The sequence below is a fragment of the Hemitrygon akajei genome, chromosome 17, assembly GCF_048418815.1.
Source record: "Hemitrygon akajei chromosome 17, sHemAka1.3, whole genome shotgun sequence".
NCBI classification, from domain to species: Eukaryota; Metazoa; Chordata; class Chondrichthyes; order Myliobatiformes; family Dasyatidae; genus Hemitrygon; species Hemitrygon akajei.
In genome coordinates, this window is record NC_133140.1 from 51,503,104 (window position 1) to 51,525,793 (window position 22,690).

General features: G+C 40.1%; 1 protein-coding gene across 1 annotated transcript in view; it reads left to right on the forward strand.

Annotated features, from left to right (window-relative positions):
- The window catches only part of LOC140740686 (nucleotide-binding oligomerization domain-containing protein 1-like), a 41,092-nt gene extending 19,211 nt beyond the window's left edge, over positions 1-21,881 (forward strand). The window contains exons 6-13 of the mRNA XM_073070095.1: positions 3,249-3,683; positions 5,212-6,937; positions 9,723-9,809; positions 10,915-10,998; positions 11,964-12,047; positions 13,012-13,095; positions 14,373-14,456; positions 16,044-21,881. Coding sequence (XP_072926196.1) covers positions 3,249-3,683; positions 5,212-6,937; positions 9,723-9,809; positions 10,915-10,998; positions 11,964-12,047; positions 13,012-13,095; positions 14,373-14,456; positions 16,044-16,128 — 2,669 coding nt within the window. The 3' untranslated portion in view covers positions 16,129-21,881. The remainder of the gene's footprint in view (positions 1-3,248; positions 3,684-5,211; positions 6,938-9,722; positions 9,810-10,914; positions 10,999-11,963; positions 12,048-13,011; positions 13,096-14,372; positions 14,457-16,043) is intronic.
- Positions 21,882-22,690: the final 809 nt, after the last annotated feature.

A 22,690-nucleotide genomic window follows, 5' to 3' on the forward strand; every position in this document is an offset into this window, starting at 1 on the left:
GTAGCTCCGTGACCATAAGGGATAGGAGCAGAATTACGTCATTTGCCTGTTGAGTCTGCTCTGCCATTTCATCATGGCTGATCCATTTCTCATGCTCTCAGCCCCAACTTCCTGCCTTCTCCCCGTATCCCTTCATTCCCAGACCAATCAACAGTTTATCAATTTCTGCCTTAAATATTCATAAAGACTTGGCCTCCTCAGCTGCCTGTGGCAAAGAATTCCACAGACTCTCTGGCTAAAAAAAAAATTCCACCTCACCTCCATTCTAAGAGGACTCCCTTCTATTCTGAGGCTGTGTCTTCTGGTCTTAGATTCTCCCTCCATAGAAAACATTCTTTCTAAAATAAGGAGCCCAAAACTGCTCGCAATACTCCCAAGTGAGATCTCACCAGTGCCTTATAAAATCTCAACATCCCGACTCTTTTAGACAGTGCACTATCTCGATGAAGGCAAGTGTGCTGTACTCTTTCACTATTTTGTCTACCTGCGTTGCCACTTTCAGGAAACTATGTGCTTGCATCCAAAGTTCCACAACACTCTCCAGGTCCCTGTTATTTGCTGTGCAAGTCCGATCTTGATTTAGCTTCTTAAAATGCAACACTTTGCACTGTCTGAAATTATTACTTTTTTGTAAGTATATATTGACTTCACCCAATCACACACGACAAACTTTGGAAGAAGTTCAGGGAACAACAACTTAGTTGGATAGCATGAATGGCTTGTTGTTTGAGAAATGGCCGTGTTTAGAGGAATGTTAAGTGATTACGTAGAGGACTGACTGAGCTTGACAGGGAAGATTCCGAGAGATGATTCTCCTTGTGGGAGAATCCAGAATTCAGTAGCACAGTGTTTGAGTAAGTGGTGACATGTTTAAGAAGAAGATGAGGATAAGTTTCTTTTTTCTGAAGGAATGAAATCCTTGAAGTTCTGTCCACAATGAGTGGTGAATATATTCAAGGCCAAACTACAAATTCTCATGTTTGTTATAGGCACTATTTCTGAGGTTTACTAAATTCCCCTGAGAGAATCGCACAGACATTTTGGATTTATTTATCTAACTCTGAGGCAGTTGATCAAAGAGTGGCCCTTTTGCTTCAGGTTGAGAAAGTTTTGGAATCAAGTCTTGCTCCAGAACTGAGCCCCAAAATCGACCATACGCTTGTGTGCTCTGCTGAGAGGGTGCTGCAGTGTGCGAAGAACTGCCGTCCGTTCTTTCAGGTGGACATGATAGGTCGGCACAGTAACGCAGTCCTCAGTACAATGCTTTATGGTACCAGCGACCCACGTTCAATTCCCATCACTGTAAGAGCTCCCCGTGACCACGTGGGTTTCCACCAGGTGCTCTGGTTTCCTCCCACAGTCCAAAGACGTACTGGTTGGTAGGTTAATTGGTCATTGTAACTTGTGATTAGGCTAAGATTATATCGGGAGTTGCTGGGCAGCGTGGCTCGAAAGGCCGGAATAAATAAATTTATTATTATTAAATCAAAGAGAAATGGGGGGGGGTTTCCTCAGGTGTACTGGCTAATATTTATAGAAACATAGAAAACCTACAACACAAAACAGACCCTTTGGCCCACAAAGTTGTGCTGAACATGTCCCTACCTTAGAAATTACTAGGCTTTACTTATAGCTCTCTATTTTACTAAGCTCCATGTACCTATCTAAAAGTCGCTTCAAAGACCCTATTGTATTCTCCTCTACCACCATTACCGGCAGCCCATTCCACACACTCACCACTCTCTGAGTAAAAAAACTTACCCCTGACATCTCCTCTGTACCCACTCCCCAGCACTTTAAATCTGTGTCCTCTTGTGGCAACCATTTCAGCCCTGGGATTATGGCCAAATCAACATAATTAAAAGCAAATTATCTGGCATTATTTATGGGGATTTATTGTATGCAAATTGCCTGTGATATTTCTTCCAGCAATGACATCCGTTTCAAGTACAGTACTGGTTATTTGCACTATTTGTAACGTGTACCTCAAATCATCAAAACATACTGTAAAATGTGTCATTTTCATCAATGACAACTCAGTCCATGGATTGTGCTGGGGTCATCCCACTAATGTCACCACACTTCTGGTGCAAAATAACATGCCCACTACTCACTAACCCTAACCATATACCTTGAGGGAGGAGATCGGAGCACCCAAGGAAACCCATACCATCATAGAGCGAACATACTTGCAGACTGTGGCGGGAATCAAACTCTAATCAGTGATCACTGGCACTGTGATCTAAGTTTGTTAGATCTTAGATTCTAACAATCTTAGATTGTTCTAATCCCTATGCTGCCATGCACCATGGTTTAAAATTCAAACTGCATTTATTATCAAAATATGTATACATTATACAACCTTGAAATTCATCTCCTTACAGGCTACCACAAAACAACCCATAAAAAAGACCATCAGACAGCCAGTGTGCAGAGAAAAATCGAATCATGCAAACAATAAAAGTAAACAAATAGTATTCAGAACACAAATGAGTCCACAGACACAAGGCCCAGAGTAGCTGGAGCAGGCTCAGTTCATCACAGAACTGTGTAAACATCGCAGAACAGCAAGCAGAATTGACCTTACCGTCTCTTCTGGTCCCAACACCCTGCCATTGCAATCTGGCCTGGCGTTTAACTCATCCAAACATCGCATCATTCTTCACTGTAGGACCCAGACCCTGTCACTTCGATACACTCCAGGCCTGGACCCCGCCGGCACATTTCAGCCCGTACCCAACCTTTCCAAGTTGGCCTGGCGCTTAGATCAATTAAACCATTGATCTTTCCTGGCTCTTGGTTTAGGTGAACAGGCCTTGGCTTTTCCTCATCTCTGCTCGCCCTGGCTTTGTCTCGCCACTGCTTGCTTCAACACTCGACTCTTCCTCACCTCCACCCACCTCTCCGTTATTTGCGGTGATCGTTTACCAGAAATCTTATGAGAAGGAGTATTGTCAATAAAGCATTTAATCGCAGTTCCTGATGAAGGGTCTTGGCCTGAAATGTCAACCGTCTCTTTTCCATAGATGCTGCCTGACCTGTTGAGTTCCTCCAGCATTGTGTATGTGTTGCTTGGATTTCCAGCGTTGGCAGTATTTCTTTTGTCTGTAGTTGTATTCTGTGTTTTGTTTGCCACCAACAAGTAGTCACTGGGCTTCACCAGCGCCTTCTTAAACTGGAGGTTATAGAGTGCTGTATAAATTACATTTCTTCAATACTTTTATGTTCTTAAATAACATTCCTAATAGGTGTTGATGACGATATTGAATATTTTCCAACACAAATGAAGTGCAAAGACTGGGCACTACAGGCTATTGAAGAAGGACGCCGCACTATAGTTAATTACATCAGTCCAAACATCCATCCGCTCCTAGATATTTTAATGGAGAAGAAAATTATCTCTGACAATGATCAGGATGATATAAAAGTGAAGCCAGACATTGATAAAGGCCGGACTCTTCTGGACATGATGAGCCACAGAGGGCAGCGGGCTTGTGTTGAATTTTTCAATGTCGTACGGAATACTGATGATCTTTATCCTGGCATCAGAAAGTATCTAACATCACTCTGGGAATCCTACACTGAGAAAGATGACAGACCTGCTTTTGATCTCTTTAAAGACAGACCACCGGATTTATTTCATGTCAACAACGAAAAATCCAAAATGATCAATATTCCTGAAGGTAAGTGTGCTTACATATTTAAAATTAAGGTTAATTTCTGTGTTTAACAATAATGTATCATGCAAAGCTTGAACCCATCTGTTTGTAAATTCCATAATAATATATCAAACTGCTGTGATACAGATATACTCTGAGTCACAGTACTTTGATATATAGCTGGCTGAGGTGAGTACTTGTAGGTTTGAAGCCCTCATGCGTTTAAAGAAAGATGAAAATTAACCCCCTAATGGGACTGTTCAATTAAGAGGCCTCCAAACATAACCCTCAACCTAAGGACGTAATTTCTCTTGAAGTGTTCTCTTCTCCATTTTGAATTTAGTTCATCACGTAGGCAAAGTCATCCAGTCACCATCAATAATCTTCCAGCCAACTCCAAGTTCAATGGTACATGCACGTTAGGTAGTTTTGTCAAATCCCCAGCTCCAGGCAAAACATTTTTACAGTTTTATTCAGTTTAAATAATGTTCCTCGGGAATTTGTGGATTGGATTAGATGGAAGTTGTGTAGTTGTTCAATATAATTTGATTAAGAAATGTGTATTTGTGCAAAGTGCTTCTGAATGGATAGGCTCATTAAGTAAAGGACCTCTCTCACATTCCCTTACAATGTCCCAGGTTTACCTGCACATACTTTACACAGTGAAGAATTCATGTGCCATTGTTGCCTCACTTTTATTGAATATAAAGCTGTTTTGTAGAGCAATTTTACACCAAATGTTTGTGGAATTTATACCTAAAATGTACCCAAGATTGTATTCTAGCAACGATTAGATTTTTATGAATTTTCCTTAGTATTCCTGTGAATTTGGGAGAAGTTAATTGTTTTTCAAATAGAGCTACACCTTAACAAGAATCCAATTTGTGAATTGATTTTAGTGATAGGCTCTGCCTACCATATTTGCGGAAAGGAATATATTACTGTTTGAGCAATATTGTTGTCCACCTTCATATCATTCTAGAAGTAGTATACAAACTCTATTGAGCATGTTTTGTATTGTTTTATTTATGTATAATAGAGCTTCTAGTGCTTAGATTCCAATGATCTACCTTTCGTATAAGACTTCATTCTTGCAAGGCATCACCTCGCAATAAATGTTGTCCCATCGTTACAGTTACAATGTTCATTGTAAATCAACCTCACAGATACGAAAGGTTTAATTTAATTTCAAACGTAAAGAGATTCTGCAAATACTAGAAATCCAGAGTAACACACAAAATGCTAGAGGAACTCAGCAGGTCAGGCAGAGTCTGTGAAGAGAAGTAACGAATCAACATTCAGCCAAAGACCTTTGAAAGGTCCTCGTGCCCTGTTAAAGGTTTTGACCCGAAACATCATCTCTTTATTCCACTGCATAGATGCTGCCTGACTTGCTGAATTCCTCCAGCGTTTGACGTGTGTTACTTTAGTTTAATTTTTATGATTTATATTCTACTATGTGCCCATTTTATTACTGTATCTTATACATTATGTTTTATTACTCACTTTGGATGCCGCATTCATTCTAATGTTCTGTCTTTCGTAATTATAGAAATCCTTAAAGCAACTGAGAATCACAAGAGCATATTAAGGGCTCAGATGGAGAGAATAAAACCATACTTTGCTTTTGATAACTCTAGTCCGTTGCTGCAGGAACATTTTACCAGCCTAGTCATTCTCAATGTCCAAGAAAGAAACAAAACTGAACATGAGCTCCTGCAGCACAGAGACTATACAGCCTGCGAGCAGACAGAGTTGCAGCAGCTTCTTTTGCCATCTGCACCTGGGAACCCACCACCACGAATCACACTAGTGCAGGGAGTGGCAGGTATAGGAAAAAGCATTATGATGCAGAAGCTTGCCTACAGTTGGGCATGTGGAACAACTTACACTGGATTTTATATGTTGCTGTATTTCAGTTTCCGAGAGTTAAACACTATCACTGAGAAAATCAGTCTGACTGAGCTTATTATACGTAGTTATCCTCATTTGACTGTATTATGCGAAAAACTCCTGCAATTTCCAGCTGGAATTCTATTTTTATTTGATGGATTGGATGAATTCAAATGGCCTCTTGATTTTAGTGTTCATTCAGTTGATAACCCATCTGTTTCTGAACACATTAACCATTTGATTGTAAGCATCATCAAGGGAGATCTCCTTCGTGACTCAACTGTTCTTATCACATCCCGCCCAACCTCAGTTGATTTAGACCACAAAGCCTATTTTAATCGATGTGCTGAAATTTTAGGGTTTTCCAGGAATGAAATTGCAAAATACTTTGAGAAGTGTCTCAAGAATAAGCCATTTGCTGATCGTGTCTTCCAGACAGTGAAGAACATTGACTCCTTGTATGGGCTCTGTTATGTCCCTGCGTTTTGTGATATTTTGTGCTTCTATCTCCGTAAATCATTTCACTCTAAAGGCAAATGGTCCAATCTGTCTTCATTTCCCAAAACGATCACAGATTTATTCCTCCGTTTCACCAAGTGTTTACTTGTCTGTACCAGTGGTGAGGATGAAGACCCTGAGACCTTCTGCATAGAAGCTGATGAAGACAAGAATGAAATTATTAGCTTGGCACAACTTGCATGGGACGGAGTCATCAATAAAACAATAATATTTTCATCTAAAGACATTGAAAAAAGCATCTCTCGAAAGGCCAAAGTAATAAAATCCTTCTGGAAGAAAATCCTCACTAAAGAGAGCCTAGAAATGATGCATTGTCATATTTGGCAGTTTTTCCACCTGACTCATCAGGAATTTTTTGCAGCACTCTATTGTATTTCTGGTGTGGATCATGTGCACAAGGCCTTCAACTCAAAGGGCAGCACTTTTGAGATTGTGCTGAGGTTCACTGCTGGCTTAGTCTCTCGCAGTAACAGAAAACTTGTCAAACAGTTGGTGCCCGACCACCAGGTTAAAGAAAGGGAAGTCTTTGCAGCTATTGAAAATGCTGCTGCTGTTGACATTCCAAAAGAAGACAAGCTAACTCCTGAAAATATCAAAAAGTATACAGCACACAAAAGACAAAAACTAACAGCCTCTCATTGTCTGTATGAAGCAGCAAATGAAGATCTAACAAAATTAGTTGCTTCCCAAACCAGTGACTGTGTAAATTTTTCTTACATCACTTTGAATGTGACTGACTGCACTGTGATTGCAAACCTTCTTTCCCATCACACAACTATTGAAACACTCGAATTGGACGGGTGCAAAGCTGGAGCTGCTGGTTTCCAAAGACTGAAGTCTATTTTTCCCAGAATCAAAACACTGAGGTAATGAAATAGAACATAGAAATCTACAGCACATTACAGGCCCTTCGGCCCACAATGATGTGCCAACCATGTAACCTACTCTAGAAACTCACTACAATTTCCCTAGCGCATAGCCCTCTATTGGTCTAAGCTCCATGTACCTATCTAAGAAACTCTTAAATGACCCTATTGTATCTGCTTCCACCACCACCGCCAGCAGTGCATTCCATGCACCCACCACTCTCTGTGTGAAAAACTTACCTCTGACATCCCCTCGGTACCTATTTCCAAGCACCTTAAACCTATGCCCTCTCAGTACTCCAAGTGGGGTCTGACTAAGGTCTTGCATAGCTATAACGTCACTTCTCAGCTTTGGAACTTAATCCCATGGTTGATGAATACGCCTTTTTAACAACACTGTCAACCTGCGCAGCGGCTTTGAGTGTCCTATGGACATGGATCCCAAGATCTCTCAGATCCTCCACACTGCCAAGAGTCTTACCATTAATACTATATTCTGTCTTCAAATTTGACCTACCAAAATGAACCATCTCACACTTATCTGGGTTGAAGTCCATTTGTCATTTTTCAGCCCAGTTCTGCATCCTATCGATGTTCTGCTGAAACCTCTGACAACCTCTGACTATCCACAACACCCGCAACCTCTGTGTCATCAGAAAACCTACTAACCCACCCCTCTGCTTCTTCATCCAGGTCATTTATAAAGATCACAAAGAAGAAGGGTCCCAGAATAGATCCCTATGGAACACCAACCTCCATGCAGAATATGAACCATCTACAACCACCCTTTGCCTTCTGTGGGGAGGCCAATTCTGGATCCTAAAAATAAGGTCTCCTTGGATCTCATGCCTCCTTACTTTCTGAAGGGGCTTTGCACAGGGAACCTTTATCAAATTCCTTACTGAAATCCATATACACTACATCCACTGCTCTACCTTCATCAATGTGTTTTGTTACATCCTCAAATAATTCAATCAGGCTCGTAAGGCACAACATACCCTTGACAAAACCATGTTGACTATCCCTAATCAGATTATGTCTCTCCAAATGCTCATAAATTCTGCCTCTCAGGATCTTCTCTAACAACTTGCCCACCACTGAAGTCAGACTCACTAGACTATAATTTCCTGCGTTATCTCTAGTCCCTTTCTTGAACAAGGGAACAACATTTGCAACCCTCCAATCCTTCGGTACTTCTCCCATCCTTATTAATGACACAAAGATCACCTCAAGAGGCTCAACAATCTCCTCCCTCACTTTCCACATTAGCCTGGGGTATATCTCATCCAGTCCTGGTGACTTATCTAACTTAATGTTTTTCAACAGCTCCAGCACATCCTCATACTTAATATCTATACACTCAAGCATTTCAGTCCACTGTAAGCCATCCCCACAATTGCCAAGGTCTTTTTCCCTAGTGAATACTGAAGCAAAGTATTCATTAAGTACCTCCGCTACCTCCTCCGACTCCATGCACACGTTTCCACTATCACTCCTGATTGGTCTTATTCTCTCAGGGCTCATCTTCCTTCTCTTCACATACTTGTAGAATGCTTTGAGGTTTTCCTTAATCCTGCTCACCAAGGCCTTCTCATGGCCCTTTCTAGCTCTCCTAATTTCATTCTTAAGCTACTTCCTAGCAACCTTGGAATTTTCTAGAGCTCTAACAGTACCTAGTTTCTTGAACATTTATGTAAGCTTTTCTTTTCTTAACTAGATTTTCTACATACATTGTACACCATGGTTCTTTAATTCTACCATCCTTTCCCTGCCTCAATGCAACATACGTATGCAGAATTCCATGCAAATGTTCCCTGAACATTTGCCACATTTCTGCCGTGCATTTCCCTGAGAACATCTGCTCCCAGGTTATGCTCCCAAGTTCCTGCCTAATAGCATCATATTTCCCACTACCCAATTAAATGTTTCCTCAAATTGTCTGTTCTTATCCCTCTCCAGCACTATGGTGAAGGAGATAAGTTGTGGTCACTACCTCCAAACTGCTCTCCCATCAAGAGATCTAACACCTGACCAGGTTCATTTCCCAATACCAGATCAATTACAGCCTCTCCTCTAGGTGGCTTATCTACATATTGTGTCAAGAAACCTTCCTGAACACAGCTAACAAACTCCACCCCATCTAAACCCCTTGCGCTAAGGAGATGCCAGTCAATATTAGGAAAGTTAAAATCACCCAGTGAGGTTGGTTTGCTCATCCTGATATGCCTAGATAACTCCTTTGCTCCTCTAGACAATTGTTAAATAATGTCAGTGGCCCAGCTTCAACCACTCTCTCATGCTCTGTTTTCCAGATACTTACCACTCCTTGGGTGAAGACAGTCCCTTCATATCCCCTCCAAAACCTTTCTCCCATACCCTAAATCTTCTATGTCCTAAAAACCCTCATATACCTTATGCCCTTAGTTATAAAAATTACCTTATCTACACTCTTCAGAATTTAAATAAAAACTCAATCAAGTCTCCTTTTAACCTCCTCTGCTCCAGGAAGATGAATAATGAGCAAGAAGAAATAAATTATCATATTTAGTTTATGGGAAGATACTAGCAAAACATCAATAGCATGATTATAACTCAGTAAATGAATAATTCATTGCTTGAAAAATGTGGTTACTATTTACAAAGAGAGCAAAATATTATTACAGCACACACTAAATGCTGGAGGATCTCAGCAGGCCGGGAAGCGTTGTGGAAAGAGTAAACAGTCGACGTTTCGGGCCGAGACCCTTCATCAGGGCAAAAGATAATTATTGCTTTGTTTTTACAGTTTAGAGGGAAACATGCTAGAAGATGAAGGAGCAGAGATTATTGCTGATGCTCTCAAAAATGAAACATGTAGAATAGAAACCTTAAGGTAAAACCTCCAATTCCTTACACGTTTATGCACAATATTGAAAAGTATTGTTTTATTTGAAGGAGTTGTACACTAGTAAAATTAAGATTAAGCAAGAAGTTTCAGAGGTATTAATTGAATGAATGTAGAATGAAAACCAATAAGGTTAAAGTTTCTCAGCTTCATTCTAACAAGGTCACTCGTGCATTATGTGGCCTTGTAAACATGGATTTAAAATCTTTTACTTTATATTTCTTAGAAACCTGAAAGGGCACAATTCATTCACTTTGACCAGTTGGCACCCTTTTGTGTTAACCCATCACCCAGCTCTCGGTCCATCGCTCCTCTGTGCTTAGGTGATGCATCCAGACATTCATTGGGACATTTCTTAGATGCTCTCAGCAAACCAGCATTAATCACTTCCAGTGCATTTCAGGCACTTTACCATCTCTTCCCTTTACCCTCAACCTGTGTTATCTGGTTTATCTACTCTGATATGGAGAGAAGTTTTCTGCAGTCTACCCTATCCGTTTCCCGTTCAATTATACGCATTTTAGTCACGTCTCCTCTTAACCTCCTCTGCTCCATGACAGGGATCATCCTGGTGAATCTCCTTTGCAATTAATTCTGTAAATCTATCTGGTAATTAATTCTGAGCTATATAACGTATAGATTGTGCACACATATCGTATATTACTGTCATGAACTCTTAGAACCGGCGCAGGGCATCAGAGAACATCAAGCCTCAGTGCTCCAATCCACCTAAGCATCAGTGATTTGTTTTAACTAGGACTTGTTCAGTAATTGGTTTAGTCACTAAGTTTTCTTTGTGCTTTCATGCCACTTGTTTTTTTGAATGTGGGTTCCTCATGCATCCTGCTTTTAGTTTGTTGAGTTTTGGTTTTGATATGCATTATTTAAGTTAGTCACGAATAGCGTTCATCACTGAGTCTTGCATTTGGAGTAGGAGGGAACTAGTGTTCTGAGTTATTTATTATTCCGCCGTTACGTTCTTCGAATAGATCCTCATCATTACTTTCTACCCAAATCATTACAGTAGGTCTCGGTCATCATGGAGCCAGCAGGATTTGATCAATTGGTAACTCAATAGTTGGAATTTTTGCAGGTTGAAGCACAACTCCATAGGGGAGAAAGGAGCGGCACAAATTGCAGAAGCTATGAAAACAAACAGCAGCCTGAAAGTATTGGGGTATGTAGTGAACCTACTGGATTCAACACTTGACAACCTCTGGACCATTTGTAAGGAACAATGTTCTATTCAATGTATCAGAACACTTCAAAGCATTTAACTTCACTAATGAGCAAGAACCTTAAACTGAACCACAAAGGGAGAAATTATGTAGAATCTTAATCAGAAAGGTGGATTTTAAGGTGCAGTTTTTAAAGTGGGAAAGGGTAAGAGAGGTGGAGAAGAAGGAATTCTTGTAGAGGAATTTAAGTACAATACCATAGAAGAGATGAGAGCATTACAAGTAACTTCACTGAGAAAGCCACTGTACAGAGGCAGAACTAAGCATTCTGAACAATAGATGTGCATTGGTATAAAATATATTTTGGCATCTAATACGTCAAGTCTGATTTAACTTCATATGTTTGCAAAGGAGGGACATGGGGATGATGTTAAAAGAAGAGAATTTGTAGTATACCAAAAACAAATGCTTCTCAATATTAAATTAGAGGAAGTGTGTTTCTTTCAATACTGATGTCAAGAAAGTAGTGTGACTTAGAAACCATGGAGCTAGATGCTGTCATTATGGATATGGAGTAAGTTACTGGGTTTCAAATACCGTTGGTTAGGAGCAGTTGTAGATGGGGAATAGAAGGGGCCAGTACGGATTGTTGGAGAACATCAGAGAAGCTATTGCTGTTCATGCTGTGACCGTGACTGGAAAAGTGATATCTGAAACCGATAATCTAAGTCCCACCCATCAGAACAATGAAAAGATACTGGGCAATGATGTAACTAACTGTCCTAAAGGCTGTAATTTGGTAGAATAAGATGAAGACAAAATTACCTTTGTTATGTTCACTTGGGTACCATTACTGATTAGAAGCTTTCAAGGGCTCAAACAAGTGATTTAACTACATTGTTGTTTTAGTAGCTGTATTGCTGATAGATCTCAGATATTAACTAAATAACTTTGCCTTCATTAGATTGAGAGCAAATGCTGTCAAAGCCGAAGGTGCTCAGTTAATAGCCGAGGCCCTGAAAGTCAACAGCACACTGAGAGTTTTGGGGTATGTTGTCACTTCTCTTCTACTCGTGCCTGTGTGATTTCAGAGCAGCACCGTTTACTGCTTATTTTGAAAACTCGATTGACATTCTCTCATTGCAGCTCATGCTCTTTATGTAAAAATGTTTTCAACTTGTCATATATCATTAATTATACAAGATCTTTAAAAACCAGAGGTCAAAAAGTAAGTGTCTGTACTCACAGCTTTATCATCATTCAAACAATGCTAGAACAGAGCATTAGAATTGCTTATCTGTGTGATCTAAAGAGCATGGATACTGTGCTAGATCTTCACCATTTGCTCATATCTTCATATGGGACAGAACTTCTGATTGAGCAAACTACGTTAGTGGGCTCTCATTGTCAGGAATTCAAGCAAGGTTGAAGCTAGTGAGGATGAGAGCAGAGGGTGGGCGAGTATTCAGTGCTGTCTGCCTGCATTTGACTGGTCTTCCTCTTCCTCTCGCTGGCTGCTTTCTCTCGGAGAAAGGCGCAGGAGCCATTCGCAAGGATTGATCGGCGAGGCTTGTGGTTACAGACCCTTTCTCGGAGATTTTGAGTGTGATGTTGCAAGTCCTTCTGGATTCTGGCTACTGTTTTTGAGCAGTTTGATCGGGGTGCTTCAGTGTGGACTGGGCCGCTTTGGTGAAGACAAGCTCTGCAGCATGCAGTCGGCTAGTGGTGTGGAACTGAACTGAACTAAACTGAGGACTGCTAGACTCGTAGTTTTATGTTCCCAAAAAGCTCCATGTTCATTAAGCTGTTGTGTGCCTTTTTAATACTTATAAAGATCCACTGGAAGCTGACTCGGTGGATTCTGATTAGAACATGGAACAAGAAGAGCAAATTGTCTTATCACTTTGATTCCTCTCTATCAGTACCTATGCCTGTTTCTATAGAGTTTAAAATTTTTAAAACTTTAATTTAAAAATGAGCATTAACATATTTGTATCTTTGTCTTAACTCAGCTTGCAGTGTAACAAGATTGGAGACGAAGGTGCAAAGTACATGGCCCAAGCAGTTGAAAGAAATCGCAGCTTGGTTGAATTACGGTATAGATTAAATCTAAACTCACATCCTATCCCACACCAACTGCTCAGGCACACTCAACTTCATAACAATTTTAACCTACTGCCTTTTAGTTGCCATATTCTTCTTCTCAAGGCTTAGACCTCTCAAGTACTCAGTTTCTTTGAAATATTTTACAGACTTCAGCTGTCATATCCACTCTTCCGCTGACAGCTCCCTTGTAGTTCAAAATAGTTGCTATATATTACATGTCCTCAGTTATAAGAATTCGTAGCTATGATACACCTCTAACAGCAAATGACTTTATCCTGCTGGTCCAATCCTGGATGCCTCCCTGCAATTTGCTCTCCACTTTCATGGTAAGTACTCTGTTTCATTCACAAAAAAAATAAGGTCTGTCCTTGGTGTCCAGCCAGAAGAACTTAAAGGCTAGCTGATCAGATCTACAAACATTGAAGTGTTTTAGTTCATTTATTCTTTTCAACTTGGAAATGTCCTACACTGTGACTCATTTCATAATTCATTTGTAGCTTAATATACTTTTAATAAGATTCAAATATAATCATGAACATTACTTATACCCACTCAAATCCACAAGAGATATGATTGAGGAATCATTGCTTTTATTGTCAAATTTTGTATCTATAATTATTGTGTAAATAATTACTGTTGACTGTAATAGAAACAGGAAAAGCTGGAAATAATCAGCAGGTCAAGCCTTGGGAAAAGAAACATGAAAATTTTTCAGGCTGAGGGCCATTCATCAAAACTTCAGAACTCTGTTCTGGCAGAAGGTTTTGACCTGAAGCATGAATTCTATTTTTCTATGCAGTGTGACCTGCTGAGTATTTCCTGCATGTTATGTTTTATTTTAAAACATATTCCAGCATGAGCAGTTTTTGTTTTAAGTTCAATTGAATATGACTACTTTGGTTTGCAGGTTTAACATAGTTTATATTGTGTAAAATCCTTTCAGAAAAAAGTTTAAGACAGAAAATTAAGTACTGTATTTCAATCTTATTTTTAAAAATCTTAATCAAACCTTTAAGACTTATTTTCACATTTGTAACATTTTCACTGAATCATTGTTTTTTGTTCATTAAATGCTGGTTTTGTCAGTACCATGCATATTCCAAAAGGTGAATAAGTTTAAAAAAAACACAGGAACAAATTCATTAACCGATATGTATTTTGTGTCTTTTTCTCTATAATTCACATTTTGACCTTTATTTTTATATATATTATCAGTATAATTCTAAGACAAGATCTGATTAATAAAATAGGTGTATCTCGTTTGCAGACTTGGAGATAATGACATCACTGACAAGGGGAGTGATTACTTTAGAAGTGCTTTAGAAGTGAATGATGCACTTGAAGAATTGTGGTAAAAATGTTTTGTTTTTCCATGTATTTGAAAGTTTATTTTTTATAATGTAATTGCACTTTGGGATCATATGTACAGGGCTTTTATTTTCTTGGAACAAAACAATCCAACAGATAGGCACATTTCAGTATTATGATGTTTGCTATTTATGATGGAGATCATATGTTTAAATAAAGATAAATTGAATTTGTCCCTATTGCTCATTACTAAGAAAGAAATGCTATGCAATCTGAAGAGTACTAAGCTCTTTATGAAAAATATTGTGGAATTACATACAAAAATAATTTTAAACTATTGTATAACCAGATATCTTGTTTAACACTGCAAATTTAAACGTTTCTGTTGAGTGGTATTTGAAGGTAGATTATTACCTTCAGCCAACAAAAAAATGTAATAACCCAACCTGCATTGAAAACTTGTAATGTTACCAAATAAAATGCATTTGGGTTACGCACTTCTTTTTTAAAAAAAATCATCTTAAATACCTATAAAATAGATAGGTATATTTTTTAAAAATGTTATTTTTAATGTCTCCCATGGTCTTGCACACAGTGCCCAAGGAACACAGAAAGCCTACAGCACAATACAGGCCCTTCAGCCCACAAAGCTTTGCCGAACATGCCCTTACTATAGAAATTACCTAGGGATACCCATAGCCCTCTATTTTTCTAAGCTCCATGTACCTGTCCAGGAGTCTCTTAAAAGACTCTAACATATCTGCCTACACCACTGTTGCCGGCAGCCCATTCCATGCACTCACCACTCTCTGCATAAAAAACTTACCCCTGATATCTCCTCTGTACCTACTCCCAAGCACCTTAAAACTGTGCCCTCTCATATTAGCCATTATATTGTTTATTTGTGGTCAGTGTAACATTGAAAGCAATTACATGCCACATGAAGGAAATGGAAATAATTAATACCCATGATGCAATGGGCTAATTGTTCCTTCTCCTTCATTTTAGTTGAATAAAGAATTGGATGTATTGTATTGAGCATGAGAATTCTCTGATTTTTCTTTAGAAACTGCATCGAAAGATTAAAGATTAGAGATTAACTTTATTTGTCACATGTACATTGAAGCATACAGTGTAGTGCAATCATTTTGCAACCAATCAAATCAGCGAGGATGGTGCTGGGGGCAGCCAAGTGTCACCACGCTTCCAGCGTCAACATAGCATGCCCGCAACTCAATAACCCTAACCGTCTGTGGTAGGAAGCACGCAGAGGAAACCCACGCATTCATGGGAAGAACGTACACACTCCTTACAGACAGTGGCTGGAATTGAACCCCTATCAGTGATCACTGGTGCTAGAAAGCAATTGCACTAACCACTAAGCTAATCGTTACAATAAAATCTAATAAAATTTTCTCTGCTTATAATTGGGTGAATAAGATGTAAGTATCTTACTTGCCCAATATCAGCAGACAAAAATTAACAAGAAGATCAGTGCCTCTATGGAGGAAGTAAGTACTTCAGATACTCTTATTAGAAAATAACCTGGAGTTGATGGGTTTGCAACTCAAGAATGTGGATATAAGTATTGTATTCTTCTGAAACTCTTTAATTTTCTTTTATCTTTTAGGATTTTGGTGAATAACATATCAAGTGCTGGAAAGGAAAGATTGAAAAATGCCTGGCGTAAAAATCCAAATCTTCGATTGAATTAATTTTATAAATTAAACTGCGTAGCAGTATCTATTGTGCAAACCTGCCACTTGGTTCCACTGAAAGGTGCACAGAACAGCCCATGAAGCACTTGCGTGCTTTTATCGAAATCTCCAGAAGCAAGCTTACTTGTTCAGGCTGGCCTGTTTCGCTTGAAGAGTACTCTCTTCAACAGCTTAATTCTGGACTTACATGTTTGATGTGGAAGATAAAAACATATTTAAGAGATTTTTATTATATTGCATGTCAAAGGCCAATACAATGATATAAAAGTATAATGGTAGTCCTTCAGATTCAAAGAAGACACATTGAAACCTGTGTGTGATGGAGTTTTAAGTGGAACAGCCATTGAACAGGGGCAATCCCACTCTCTCGGCAGAAGAAGCCTTGATCCAGTAGCACGTACAACCGTTACGGCTGGAGACCTCTCCTGCTGCAGTGGATGACCAGGGCGTCTAAGTGTCTTGTCATGCTCTTAGCGCTCCACAACACCTGCTGGCCCGCCTTCTTGACCGTTGGACCATTAATCGGTCTCCTCCACTCAATCTGCCAGGGCCAGATGTCACACGCTGGGATAGACAGATCCCCTACCTCACCGAGGGTGGAAGACACGTCGGCTACCCTCACTTGGTTTGGCCCGTCTGCCGAGACGGTTTAGCGGGGTGTGGCCGCTGCGCGTCTTACAGCTACTTGGAGCCACAGGTGAGAGCTGAGTGCCAGATGGGGACCAAAGGTGGACGAGCTGCCCTGAAAAAGGCACGGCAGGCTCCCCCACCAGAGGTGCTGCCCCTCCCTAGACACCCCATACACCCCAAAAAGTATAAAAGTATGATTAGGTGAGAAAGACATACCATGATGTACTCAAAGCTCCTTACTCCCAAGTTCTTGTCTGAGTGAATCTGTTGGGTTTTTCATAGAAGAACAGCGAAAGCTCTGTTTTATTATACTTTTCTCCTTTATGTGATATGCAACAATGATAATGTAAATTTTATAATGTTATTTATTGCTAAAACTGCTAAGAGAGTACACTCAGTGGTACATTATAAAGTACATCTGTAGACCTGCTCATTATTGCAAATATCTAATAAGCTGGCAGAAAAACATACAGGCATGGTAAAGAGGTTCAGTTGTTGTTCAGATCAAACATCAGAATAGGGAAGAAATGTGATCTAAGTGACTGTCACCATGTTGGTGCCAGATGGGGTGGTTTGAGTATCTCAGAAACTGCTGATCTCCTGGGATTTCCACACACAACAGTCTCCAGAGTGTACAGTGAACGATGTGTAAATCAAAAAACATCCAGTGAGCAGCTGTTCTGTGGGTGAAAATACTTCGTTAATGAGAGAGGTCAGAGGAGAACGGCCAGACTAGTTCAGGCTGACAGTAAGGTGACAGTAACTCAGATACTCATGTGTTACAACAAGGAAGCAAAAATTAGTGGAAAAACTGAGGACTGGATGACTTTTAAAAACTTACAGAAGGAAACTAAGAATTTCATTAGGAAAGAAAAGATGAATTATGAAAAGAAGTTGGCAATTAACATAAAAAAGGATACTAGGAGTTTTTTTTTAAATATATGAAGAGTAAAAGAGTGACATGGGTAGATATAGGACCAATTGAAAATGATGCTGGAGAAGTTAGAATGCAGGGGTGGCCAAACAGCGGCTCGCGAGCCACCTGCGGCTCATGGAAATAGGTTGGTTGATCTCCTTTTTACCACATGCTGCCATTGCGTTGAAATGAATGGGAAAGCATTTTGGCGATAAATAGAACCGTGGGAAATTCCTTGAGACTTAATTCCATCACTCAAGAGTTGGTGAGAATCGCTACGTGACACTGAAGACAGATGCGCGTGTTTCGAAATACACGACGTAGATCTACGTCGTTGGGCGCTGAAGGCGAAAGTAGCGCAGATGTAGATCTACTTCGTTTGGCGCTCAAAGTGTTATTGAGTCTAGGCCGGACCTCACTCACGTCATGTACATTAACGCAGTGTAACACAGGACGCTGAATTGTGCAGACCTAGTCGGTACACTGCGGATACAAGTTCTGTTTACAAGTGTCTGAAAATTTTGTGAAGGAAGATGGCGTCATCAAATTGTAAGAAATGAAAATATGAAGATGAAAACAGACATTTTAAGTCACAGTGGGAGGAAGATTTTGCATTCACCGTTAAAGGAGGTAAACCTTTGTGTCTTATCTGCAATGCGTCACTCAGTCATTACAAAGCCAATAATTTGAAATGCCACTATGAAACAAATCACAAAAACTTTTCGACTGATTATCCACATAAATCTGAATTACGGAAAAACAAATTAACTGTTAAAATCATCTCTAAATAGCCAGCAGACACTGTTGACAACGTTCAGTAAGGAAGCTGATACAATGACTGAAGCTAGTTTCCTAATGTCATGGAATATTGCTTGTGCTAAACGCCCATATTCTGATGGCAAATTTGTTAAGAAGAATATAGCTGAAGTTGGTGCAGTGTTAGATCCAAATAACACAAAACTTCAGCGACTAACAGCACAAACACCAGTTTCACGCCACACTACAGAGAGGCCTGTCTCCCGGATCAGTGCTGATGTTGCAGGCAAAATGATGTAAAGAATTCCCTTGCATTCAGTTTAGCTCTTGATGAATCTACAGACATACAAGACAACCCACAACTGGCGGTATTTATTTGCTATGTTTCCTCTGATGTAACTGTGAAAGAATTAGGTACAGTCAAGATTACTAGAGAGAAAATGCTTGGGAAGCTAAATGGACTAAGGATAGATAAGTCTCCTGGACCGGATGAGGTGCACCCACGGGTTCTGAAGGAGGTGGCTCTGGAGTTTGTGGAGGCATTGGAAATGATCTTCCAGGAATCAATAGACTCTGGCATGGTTCCAGAGGACTGGAAGGTTGCAAATGTAGTTCCGCTGTTTAAGAAAGGAGGGAGGCAGCAAAAAGAAAATTACAGACCTATTAGTCTGACATCAATAGTTGGAAAATTATTGGAGTCAATCCTCAAGGACAAGGTTATGAAATGCCTTGAGGTGCATGACAAGATAGGCCCAAGCCAGCATGGTTTCATGAAGAGAAAATCCTGCCTCACCAACCTATTGGAATTCTTTGAGGTAATCTCAAATAAGATTGACAAGGGAGAGGCTGTGGATGTTGTGTATTTGGATTTTCAAAAGGCCTTTGATAAGGTGCTGCATAAGAGGCTGCTTAATAAGATGAGAGCCCATGGAATTACAGGAAAGATATTGAAATGTATGGAGCATTGGCTGATAGGCAGAAAGCAAAGGGTGGGAATAAAGGGAGCTTATTCTGGTTGATTGCTGGTTACTAGTGGTGTTCTGTAGGGGTCAGTGTTGGGGCCGCTTATTTTTACACCATATATCGATGACTTAGATGATGGATTAAATGGTTTTGTGACTATGTTTGCAGATGTCACCAAGATAGGTGGAGGAGCAGGAAGTGTTGAAGAAATGGAAAGGTTGCAGAGAGACTTGGTCAGTTTAGGAGAGTGGGCAAAGAAATGGCAGATGAGATACAATGTTGAGAAATGTATGGTTGTAGATTTTGGAAAAAGAAATAATCGGGCAGATTATTAGTTAGATGGGGAGAAAATTCAAAAATCGGAAGTGCAAAGGGACTTGAAGGTCCTCGTGCAGGATACCCTAAAGGTTATCCACCAGGTTGGATCGGCAGTAAGGAAAGCGAATGCTATGTTGGCATTCATTTCAAGAGGAATAGTGCCTAAGAGTAAGGAGGTGCTGATGAGGCTCTATGGGCACTGGTGAGACCTCATTTGGAATACTGTGTGCAGATTTGGGCCCCCTGTCTTAGAAGGGGTGTACTGATGTTGGAGAGAGTTCAGAGAAGATTTACGAGAATGATTCCTGGAATGCAGGGGCTAACATATGAGGAGCGTTTGTCAGCTCTTGGACTATATTCATTAGAGTATAGAAGAATGAGAGGGGAATCTTGTAGAAACATTTTGAATGTTGAAAGGGTTGAACAGAGTAGATGTGGAAAGGCTGTTTGTTTCTCTTGGTGGGTGAGTCCAGGACAAGAGGCCACTGTCTTTGAATTAGAGGGTACCCATTTTAAACAGAGATGAGGAGAATTTTTTTTAGCCAGAGGGTTGTGAATTTATGGAATTCGTTGCGGCATGCAGCTGTGGAGGCCCAATCATTGAGGCTTTTTAAGGAGGAGATTGATAGGTATCTGATTAGTCAAAGTATCAAGATATATGGGGGAAAAGCCGGAAATTAGAACTAGATGGGAGAATAGATTAGCTCATGGTGGAGTGGGGGAGCAGACTCGATGGGCCGAATGGCCTACTTCTGCTCCTTTGTCTTGTGGTGTGCAGAAGAGCATCTCTGGGTCTACAACATGTCAAATTTTGAAGTGGACGGGCTATTGCATTAGAAGACCATGACCAGGAAGTGGCCATTGGGTATACAACAAGTGGAAAGTTTCATCAGTGTTGTTCGTCAAAGAAAATTTTCATTCAGTTATCAATGCAGTATCTATTTTAAACCAGATATTACACTGCCAAAATTAATATAGTGCATTAAGGGCCTCTAGTGGTGTTGAAACTGCCAGGGAGTTCTGCCATGAGAATCTCGTGCTGCAAGGACTGTAAGGACCTTTGGCTTCTCAGCTGTATTATTGAGTTACAGAAATTGTGCCAAACATGTCTCTTCATCAAAGGAATATTTTTTTTAACAACATGTTAAAAAATGCACTTTACTAGATGAATAGCTGATCCAAATCCTTTGGGAAAATTTATAATCTCAACCCCATCCTTTGAAGAATATATAATTAAAGAGTAAGTCACTACTTTTTAAGGTTATTATGTTCCAAGGCATTGTGATTAGTTAAAATAATCTAGCATAAGGTTTGTTATAAAAATATTAGAAATAGAAGCAGAAGTAGAACATTTTGCCCCATGAGACTGTTATGCATTCAGTCATTTGTTCATTTACTTCAGGGCCTCTTTCCTGTAACAATTCCATAATCATGAAGAGTCTTCGAGAAGTACAGCACAGAAACAGGCCCTTTGGCCCATCTAGTGCTTGCCAAAGCCACTTATACTGCCTACTCCCATCGACCTGCACCAGGAGTGTAGCACTCCATACCTATTCTCTTAAGTGTTGAAATCGAGCTCACATGCACCACTTGTGCTGGCAGCAAATTCCACACTCTCACAACCCTCTGAGTGAAGAAGTTTTCCCTCATGTTCCCCTTCAACTTTTCACCTTTCACCCTTAACCCATAACCTCTGGTTGTAGTTCTACCCACCTAAGTGGAAAAAGCCTGCTTGCATTTACCCTACCTATGACCCTCTATCAAATCTCCTCTCAATCGTCTACTTTCTAAGGAATATAGTCCCTAACCTATTCAATCTTTCCTTATGACTCGGGTCCTACTGTTTCAATAATCAGGGGATTGAGATCAAAAATCGCAAGATGATGTTGCAGCTCTATAAAACTCTAACGAGGCCACACGTGGAGTATTCTGTTCAGTTCCGGTCACCTTGTTATAGGAAGAATGTGGAAGCAGACATCCCACCCTGCAAAAACTCATTTCAGTCAGTAGCACCCCTGTCCCCCCCCCCCCAGATCAACCTCCAAGTGGAGGTTCACTTGTTCAACCTCCAAATGAACAAAATCACTTTGTTCAGTGATTTTGTCTAATCTGTAACCCAAATTGGGTATATGCACAAAATGTGACATTAAAATATGTACTTATATTATCATGGAGTCGTTTTTTATTCTATTACAACTTTAAGCAAGTCAACTGGGAGTTTGGCCTCATCACGTAGGACATCAATAGAGTAGCTCCTTAGCAGCTAGCCAGCTAGTTTAAATAACGTTAGCTATGCTAATGAATGAATGACACCTGTTAAACTCACCTCAACATGTCTTTTACAGTCATTTAACCCACCATGGGCAATAGAAAAGTCACTGTTGCAAACAGTGCAGTGAGCAACACTGGCATTATTTTTGACCCCTATTAGGCAGGGGTACACTAAAGTACTCTGGGGTAAGGTACATTTTATTTTTTCTTTCTTTGGAATACCCGGCCATGGCACAGCAGGACACTAAACTGAACTGATGGACAATGAAAGAGAGAGAGAGGGGTTGACTGTAAAGCCCACCCACAGAGAAAGCTGATAGGTCTATTTAGCACAAAGAGAGACCAATCAGGATGCTCCCTCTCACTCTTGCTCTTCCTCTTCCTCTCCCTCACCCTCTCAAAAAAATCAATTTCCGGGATATTGTTTATAATTTGCGGGCATCAGGGAGCCGCTATCAACATGCGGGAGGCTTCCAGGAGAGGTGGGATCTCTGTGGAAGATTTAAAGGGCCCGGAGGAGATTTACCAGGATGATGCCAGGATTAGAAAGAATGTCTTATGAGGCTAAATTGAGCGAACGAAAGCATGTACCTTTGGCTAGAAAGAGGATGAAAAGAGACTTGATAGAGGTGTACAAGATGATAAGAGGCATGCATTGAGTAGAGAGCCCAAGACTTTTTCCTAGGGTTGAAATGGCTAATGTGA